Source organism: Watersipora subatra, chromosome 10 (genome assembly GCF_963576615.1).
Source record: "Watersipora subatra chromosome 10, tzWatSuba1.1, whole genome shotgun sequence".
NCBI classification, from domain to species: Eukaryota; Metazoa; Bryozoa; class Gymnolaemata; order Cheilostomatida; family Watersiporidae; genus Watersipora; species Watersipora subatra.
The window spans coordinates 36355436-36365161 of record NC_088717.1 but is presented as its reverse complement, the minus strand read 5'-3'; the positions used below and the strand labels follow the sequence as shown (position 1 = coordinate 36365161).

Here is a 9726-nt window from a genome sequence, read left to right as displayed (position 1 = left end):
CTATATAAAACTTCATTATATATAATTTACGTACCATACATATACATGTATATACACCTATATATTTATACATCTATTCATACACATTTATCTAAATACATGTATATCTTCACATATTGAATAACAAGAAGCCTTAGTAAAAATCCTTCTGAACAGCAGTACCTCGCTGTCTGCTGTATGTTATATGTTATATTATGTAATATATTATATTAAAAACAACGTTGTACCAAACTCCTATGTTAATATTTTACTGTCTTTTAATACTCTGACAAGGCTGAAGTAGACGTCAGCGAGTCACAGACACAGACGGGATCATAAACTTCAAACGATGGCGCTATGTAAAAAGAGTTAATCAAAATCACCAATTAACTTTTTGTTATGCTGGCTAATCTGTCTGACCTGATTTCCCTGCCTTTTCTAAATACTTCACTTCAGTTTATCAATTCTGTTTACCCTTTAATATTGACAAACAAAGAGACATCTGTAAAGAAAGGCAACAGTCCGTATTAAAACTGACACAAAATCAATAAATCTGAAACATGTACTTGATAGCAGCGTTCCTAGCCAGTCAGGCAGCAGCATAGGCTTGCATACATATGAAAGGTCAGAAGATCGATTTAGCGGTATTAAACTGTTTGCTCACGTCGTTAAATTAATACATTGACTTCCTCGGAGAGTCATCTATAGATAATGTTAAATTTGATCAATAAGACAAACGGAGCGCTTGCATCGTAGACTTTCTTTCGCTGAATCGAGAGACATTATATAATAACAATACACTCATTTGATTAGCATTGAGAAGTACATTAATAAAAAAATTAGTTATGTGAACTAAGACGATGGAGTGATTGAAATCAGACTCAATTGCTAAATTAGCTTCAAAATCATTTAATGTAAAGCGAGAGCATTCATCGCTCTGACTGATTTCGATAACCTTTCCATTAGCATCCGTGTAACAGCTTTAGACCAGCTGTTTCTGTTCGCACTCAGGCAAATGCTACGCGAGATCATTTTAAACCGCCGTTTCATTTAAGGCGTTGGGATTTAATTAAGCTGCTCTGTACACTAATTAATACGGAGATCAGGTAATGGAAAATAAATGCTCATTTGCAGGAAATCACTCAGCGAAATTGAGTCTTCAATTGCTAAGAGATATTGGATGCGGATAGATATGGGACTTATAGGTGACTTGATAAGGAAAAATATATAACATGCCTGAGTCGTGTCTCGTGATTTCAGATGGAGGGATGGTTAGACTGTGCTATACGCAGAAGCGGACATCTTCCCTGACTTCTGTCTTCTGGATTGTTTTTCTAGTCGCAAACCTTTCGGTGGCAGCAGGAAGTACAGGGTAAGCTTTTCGAACATAACTCTGAAATTATGGACGATTTCACCTTCATGGATTTCAAATAAAGTTATTTGGCTGGTTATGGTTGATCTATGTAGCCATTTAACCAAATTTTAGCTTTGTTCATCGCATCATTGCGATGTTATGAAAACTAAATCAAGTCTCTAGTCGTTTGTTAGTGGGTTACATCAATCATTAAATATCTTAAAAGTCAAAAGTCGCAACAGCCTCAGAGTGTTCAAAATACATTTTAATCTGGTCTACTTAAAATAGAAAAAACACAACTTGAACAAAATTTTCTATAAAAAATACTTAATTCATTTTTTTGTTATACCATTAGCTGATTTTGATAACCTAAACAGTGTACATAAAACTTTAAACTTGACAAACTATATGCTTGAACCTAAATGCTAGTAAAAAAAAGGTTTATCTTTTGAAATTTTAGAAAGTTAGAAGTTTTATACGAACAGATCAAAAACTACAGTAACAAGGAAACTTAGTGAAACTAGCTGTAAATGCCTAGATGATAATTAAGACCTACAAATCCCTGCAAAGAGAAAACCCTGATTCAATTTAACTCTTGTTTAAAATAGGTTACACAATACTTTTATTCTTTTTAGTTTGGGAATTTGCATCATTATATTTGGACATCAACGCTGAAAGATAACTTGTGACTTTAATTTTTGTGGTAAAATCTTGGTCAACTACATTTTTACACTCCATGAAATTATAATCAAACAGATAACAATGATCTACTGGCAGCAAACCACTGAGTCAGCTCAACTTCCAAAATTTGTCTAGAAATTCATCTGAAAAGCTGTTACTTTTCTTAAGTCAACATTGTAGCTGACGCTATCACTTTCAAGAGTGTTGTGTGAGTGGATTACAGCTCTGCCTGTTGGGTAATTTTTACAACCATCATCTGTTTATCTTACGAAGCTGTAAAAACAATTATCATTAATAATTGCTTACTTATCTTGCATGAAGTATTTTTTCAGCGAAACAATACATGAGGTGATTGTTACGTTTGTGTTAGCGCATGAGGGTAATAGTTTTTGTTTAAATCAATCTAATCTTGTGCGAAGACTTTGTCTGGTGAACCTCGATGACTGGTGTCAACGCGTGTCAATCACAAGGAATTTACCAACTCAAAGCCTTACCTTTGATGATTGTGTACATTCTGTTCTCAACAAATGCCATTGTATAAACAATATTCCTGCTTCCAAACAATTGAAGAGTTAGATTTCATGCTAAGACTCAAGTGCTCATGGTGCGAAAGTGATACGGCAGGTCCGAAACATGTTCATCTGGCAAATTCTTTCGCTTCATTTTGCTGCAGCATAACATAAATTCTAAGACTTTGCATTATTCTAAATACTTTTCGTGGTACATCTATTGATAACTTTATTGTTGCTTCTATTGAGTCATTTTTTTGTAGTTGTCTGACCACCTATATAGGTACCTCTTTGAATGCCTCTATGATCACTTGTTTAAGTATTCCTATGACATTTGTTATACCTAAATTGTAATTTGGTATAAGCTTTAAAGGATATATTCAAATTCACGGAGCAAAAAGCAAAATTGAACAAAAAGAATACACTTTCGATAAATCTAATAATTGTTAATACAATTTCTCAACTCGCATTATATATACACTGATTTACCGAAAAAAGAACAAGAAAATTTGTGCAAGAGTGGTTAAAAACTTCTCAAAACTATCATTTAAGGCCTCCTCAGACTGAGTCGGCTTTTCATCCTCCCAAATCAAAGAGTGCATGTCTTTGAGAGACTTCAACCGAGTACACAAGCTAAGGCAGGTCATGGCAGTGCATTAAGTTATCCTTCAAAGCTGCAAGCTCCCACATTTTATTGCGCTAGCCCTGAATTATAGCTCAGTACAAGCTTAGCACTGCCAGCGAGGTGAATACTCAATGTGAGAAGCCTTTCGTAAGCTTCTTAGACGGCAGCGCTTACAAATAACAAAGAAAGCTACAAATAGCTATCAATATAGTTTAACTTATTGTTAGGCAGCCTTTCAGTCCCAGACAGAATCCCTTTAAAGCATTCAGCAGTACATCTGCTAGCAGACATTATAGAAAATTGGACAAATTAAAATATGCTTCATAGAAAATGCAAAATCATGGTGCACAAGCTAAGAAATATGTAAGGAGTATGTAAGCATAGCCTTTAATCTTATCTAGGCTTTGAGTAAGCTGAGTAAGACCATAGTAGGTTGCTTTTCTTATAACAAACCTTCCCTGTGTAAGTCGGAGATTAGAGCAGAAACTGAAATCTAAGTTTTATTTAAGATTAAGCAAATGCCCAGCGTAGCCGAAGAAAATAAAAAAATTGTTGCATAGGAAATTTATTTTTAGTCAACTTATATAACATTTATTATTCTAACTTTTAAATGCAAGTATTTTTTTTTGTTTTTGTGGGTGTCTAGCCAATGCATAATTCAAATATTCAAAAGCTCGAGGCAAAGTTAAAACAGATTGTTAAAAAACATTTTTTACTTCGGATGTTACATATTTGCTCAAGATTTAAAATAGCTTATACAAGGTGGCAGATAATTTAGTTTCCATTGGCCCAGTTATTTTACTGAATAAATTTGAGTAACTTAAGCTAGTAACTTAAGCAAATATTTTTATCTTTACTATAATAAGATCTGTGTCTGTTCAAAGCCATCTGAGAGCATTAGGAAGAAAGATTGATCTCATAGAAGTCAAATCTATACATTTGAATGCACGGATGCAAAGTTAGCACTAGCACTACCACTAGACCATACAGCCACTTTGCCATAACTGGGAATAATTGTGGATGTAATCATTACGCATCATGATCTGTCATGGGGCACCGGACTGCAAGAATGTGTATTTTAACAATATTAACTGGACGTATGGACAACGACAGACAGACAAACATTTCAATTGATATATATATATATATATATCAATTTGATGATATATATATATATATATATATATATATAGAAGATAAACATACATGTATTATCAAGGACTTCACTGGGGTTATGCCAATATACCTGTATTAGCTGATTTACTATTTTGTAGCTTCAGGCCCCAACTAGCTCAGTTGCGTCCGAGTAATGCGTCTATGAGTAAATCAGATCAAGTCCTTGGCATTCAAATAGGAAAGAACATGTCTAAGGTGTTAGATGACATCTTAGTTGGATACGATGTAAGAACACGCCCTTTTCCTAAAGGAGGTGGGTATTCTAACTTAGAAAAATGTTTCAACCTTTGATTATTTGGTAGTTTTACAAAACATTTTACCGTGGGTTACCTTTAGCTAGACATGATGTTACCCATCTGTGGTTTCACCTATATATGATCTCTGCTGAATATAACCGACTGTGCTCTTTTCTCTTTTTTACCAAAAACTAAGGCCATCGTATGGAGGACAACCAGTAATTTGGTGAATTTTTCTTGTCTTGTTCATGGTCTTGATTGTCTTGATGCAGCATTTAATTAATTGCAATAGTTATTGCTGTCTTTAGGCTCTAAAATTAATTGAACCACTTGCGGTGTGTTCCTATAAAATATTTACTTAAGCATCTGACAGTTTTGACATGCAAAATGATTCTATGAAATCAGCATTGAGACACAAACAGATTGTAGTTATAACTTGAAAAAAATAACTTTTAGTTGTTACTATTTAAGCTAATATACTCTTAAAGCTTTTTTAGCCATGTATATTTGATCCAAACAATTATTTATGTTAAACAAGGCTCTATTACAAACAGGCTTTTATGGTAACATTCTCAATAAAGTCATTTATCAAAAACTCAGGGATTTTTTGTTCAAAGTTCAAAGCCGTCTCGCTAGCGACAATTTATCTGGCAAATGTTCCTGCGACATTGAACTCACTAGCTGACGCAATGTCAATTGAATCAAGCTGACCCTTGGCCACTTGACAGCGCAAACTTCCTCACAATGTCAAATTAGTCTGGTGACGAAACCTTGCGTACTTCTCTACTATGCAAAGCTTTACTGACTTCTATTGAACTTTGGTTTACGTTAGAAGAGGGAGTGAAATTAGAATAATTAGGTGCACGTTATATAACACTTGACATTACCGGTCAATGTATACTTGTTTGTAAGTTGCACTCTATATGAGATTGTGTTATACCAATGGTGGAAAATTGCAGTTTTGTTTCAGAGCAATAAAATCCTCATAAATAGCTTTTTAGGCGCTCAAAAGCAAAAATCAAAATTGCGTGGTAATCAGCAAATTCAATGACACTGATGATTCACTAGGTATAAGGGCTGAACTAGAACCTTTGCGAGCTGTTTATAGTTAAAATAAATGATAGAATTATTTATACTATTATGAATACATCTATTGTTTTGAAAGAGAAGGGTAGCTCGATCATAGAGTGATGGCTTTTTGAAGTGTGCAAGCCATGATTAAGTCTTCATAACTTTTTAAAACACTGTATTTAAACAATTATAATTTTATTATGAAAGCTGTCCAAAAACATCAACCAAATGTTATTGCTATTTTTTATGATAACATTGTAAAAGCACGCACCTGTTATAGATTTTTTAGCCCGTTACATGTTATCATTAGATAATATATGTTTCTGCTAGACATGTTTGTTTTGTCTTTTACAGACCAGACGAAGCCTACGCAGATTCAATTGGATTTAAATATTAGAAGCATGGGTCCAATCTCTGAAATGGACAGGGTAAGTAGTAGTTCAAACAAATAATTAATTCGGTATATCATTATTATGAAGCCATCCGCAAAACTTCGATGAGAGAAGGCTATTCGATCCAGAATAACACATCTCTTTATCACAAACACTCTCATTCATTGCAGATGTTCAAACGTGGTTGATCATTTTATTAGGCTAATCACCCCGAATCAGTTAGAAGGAATGTCTCGCGCCCCGAACTGACCGCTATGTGCATCTAAATACACTATGTTTTTATGAGGCGGACAACCTGCAGGTTGGCATCATCCGCAAGATGGAAACCACAAACCTGCAAGTCAAGCAAATTTTGTTGCTTGCAAATCTTGATTGCGATTGTGAAAAACAACTTTTTGTTGTTGCAATTTTTTAGGCTTACTAAGGATGGAAATGGCACTATTCCACTTTAAACATTTTCCCCACTTCGGTCATTTCTATTTTGACTGGAGCAGTTTTGAGTATGTCGCTATGACTTCCGTAGAATTCCTTATTTTGTTGACAAAGTGTCAGCGCCAATCCGCAATATGCGAATGTTCATTGAAAAACCTATCGCACGGTAACTCAATGTGCAGACGATTTCAAATCAGCATCATCCGCTTTATGGAAACATAGTGAAAGGCTCTAGGAACAAACTCTATGATCATAACAGACTTAGCTGTGGCCGTAGATAGGTTCCTTTGTGCCTTACTTAGTCATAAAGGCAAACACTTAGTTACTGTCCGTAATCTGAACTTGTTTCATATTCTAAAGCGTTTAACTAGGTAAAATAAAAAAGTAGTGATGCTTGTCAATTGGTTCATGACACATCAAAAAGACTGGTATATGCGGTAATCCAATACATGACCTGTAGATCATCAGTGAAACAATGACGTTTGCATGCAAGTTCATCAAGCGGTGCTTCAAGGCCAAGGTCAATAGTACCAATAAATTAATTAGTCTCGCGCATTAGCAAATATCTGTATGTTACAGCCTCTTCTGATACAACAGAGTCAATTATTCAGGGCAGAATTCTTTGCACGGACAATTTTTTTGACAGAATCAATGTTTTAAATTTAACCGATCTGCTTGTTTCGATCTACCTGTATTGATCTAGTTGCATCAACCTATCAACCAAAGTTTTGCCGATCCTCACCTTTGTGATATCAGTACTTAGCTAAACTTATTGCAATCTTTTAGTAAACTGACATCTAATCAATCAAATTTGAGCAAGTTTTTGTATTCTACAACTTTTTTGATGTTTCAAGTACGATCTCTCTTTTCATTATTTCATTCTGAGAAGAAAGTACCTGAGTTTTATTACCAGAGTAATGTTTTTGTGAAGTTTCTCTGCTTCATCCAATAGTTCAATGTTAACTTTTTTTCAGTTGAAGCTAGTCTTTCAGCTACACATCACATAGAGTTTGTAACTAATATTAAAAACTACCTATGAGTTCACTACTCTAAGTGATTTGAGATAATCAAAGCGGTAACATATCAATGCGCTCCAGAATTGATAAGTACTTTCTGCTAAACTGGTCATAAGATGTCTGCTGTTCTTAGCCTCTTCAAAATGAAACGTAAATAGAGACTTTTGCGGTTTCAAATATTACCGATGCATCCATTTCAAAGAAGCTGAAAGAATGCTTAATATTGAGAATTGATTGGCTGCTTTATAGAAGGCAGCCAATCAATTTTCTTCTTTCAACCAACTTTCTAAAAAACTTTATAACAAATTGTAGTTAGGTTTACCAACATCTGCTTTGCCTTAGCCTGTGCTCCAGCAGAACGATTGGTACTCATGCTAACTTCTTGTTGTCAACTTGTCTAACATTTCTCTTCAATTTTTTTATCAAGTATCTATCAGTTTTTTTTAAAGTTTTTGAAACGCATTAAAAAATCTTTCCTTATTATGTATATTTGCTCTTTAAAAACAACAGATATCTTTGCTACACATAGAATAAATACAAAAAAGATGTAATATTTTATGCGAAAAAAGGAATGTGTTTTTTTGTGGGGTGAAAATGTAAAAAACCGAAAACTTTGAATCTCAAACAAGATGATTGCGTGGCAGCAATACTTCTATTTAAGAATGAAGCTAATGAAAACTGCATCTGAAGTTGCGCAAAATGACAATATAATCAGAGCAGCTCTGTATAAGACTGCTTTATACGAAGTTACTTGGTACTAAAATAATTTGGTGCTCTGAATGATATTAAATATCACCAAATTCTCACGAACTCCACTAAGGTTACAGCATGTAAGGGTGCAGACTTGCACATATGGCCCAGAGAGCAATTTATAGTTGGGTGCCGTTCTCTCACCACCAGAGGTTTTGGTTTAGAATGGATCTTAGCTCATTGTTCACATATCAGGCACTTTGGTCTATTAAGCCATGATTGCTCCCTAAAGAATTCTGTTTTGATTTGTGCAACTTGTCAGTCAAACCAGAAATCAAATGAAAATCGTAAAGGAATGCTCTGAGCTTACTCTCCAGAGCTGCTTGTCACACCCAGCGTTTTTATCTCCATATGAAAGAAGTATTTTACCACTCTCATTTGCATTCAAACACAGCTTGTTTTAAAAAAGTTAAAACATTTAAAACTATTATTTAGAAAAAGCTGTTTGATTTGATCGATTATAGCATAAGTCGAAAATTTATTTGCTAAACAAAAGAAGTTAGTTTCCGGCACCCACTGCCTTTGGCAGGCTGCTTTTGGCAGAGTGAGAATAGCGCACTGAGACTACATGTGGGAGCAGTCAAGGTATTATAAATTAGTCATTAACAGTGAAAGGGCATTGTTTACGAGCGGTAGGGAATTAGTTGCAACAGTTTTAAATTGTGAAGAACTACGGCAGATAAAGCGTATTCCGGTGAATCAACCTCCATCGTCTTTCCGTAGGATAGGCTCGAGTGACTCATTCAAAAGCACTTGCTTTAGGGTGTCATGCATGCATTAGACAAATTTCGTAAGCAAGTTTTAGGAAGCTTGGAGGTATCGAAAGAGGTATTATTGTTTTGGACAGTCATGCTATGGTTAAACATTTTTAGTAAGCAAAGGCTATGAGCTACATGCTTCTTGTCTGAACAATCCCTCAAAGAGCGAGTATGGTGTCTGCTTAGCTTACAGCAAACAGATGCTGTGCGTGTTTTTAACAGCGTTATTAAACAAACAATATCTCTGTGATCATGGGTAGAACTGCTGAATCCAATGGCAAAATAATTCCGATGACTGGAGACATGCCCAGTTGCAAAAAGCTATTTAAGGTTAGATACCAGTTCTACCAGTGGCCCTTGTGGGAATTGAACCTGAAAGGTCAGGCCTGACCTTGAAAGGTCAGGCACTCTTGACCACTAGGTCACGCTGATCTCACCATATGTGGTAAAAATGTATTGCGACATGAAGCTAGTTGGTAAATAGTTGTGAGGGATCGCTGATCATGTGCAGTTCAACGAAAACAGAAAGTCCAAGGACTTGGGAGACAAACTGGAGTTGGTTGCACAGAATTGAGAGTTTGTCATCATTCTTGTCACAGTTTTTAGCCAGACCAACCTTTGAAGTATATAAAAAATCCGAACATCTCTTTACTTTACAATCAATCAACTATTTCCCAATGACAATAAACATTATATTTCCATGATGTGAAGTTAGCCTTAGTATAGCCAAGTATAGATATGCTGTTG

The 9726-nt window shown here is 35.0% G+C and overlaps 1 protein-coding gene across 1 annotated transcript in view; it reads left to right on the top strand.

Moving 5' to 3' along the window:
• Nucleotides 1-1211: 1211 nt before the first annotated feature.
• Nucleotides 1212-9726, top strand: part of LOC137407014 (gamma-aminobutyric acid receptor subunit alpha-1-like) — a 34485-nt gene continuing 25970 nt past the window's right edge. Inside the window, exons 1-3 of the mRNA XM_068093618.1 lie at nt 1212-1351; nt 4423-4577; nt 5986-6059. Coding sequence (XP_067949719.1) covers nt 1212-1351; nt 4423-4577; nt 5986-6059 — 369 coding nt within the window. The remainder of the gene's footprint in view (nt 1352-4422; nt 4578-5985; nt 6060-9726) is intronic.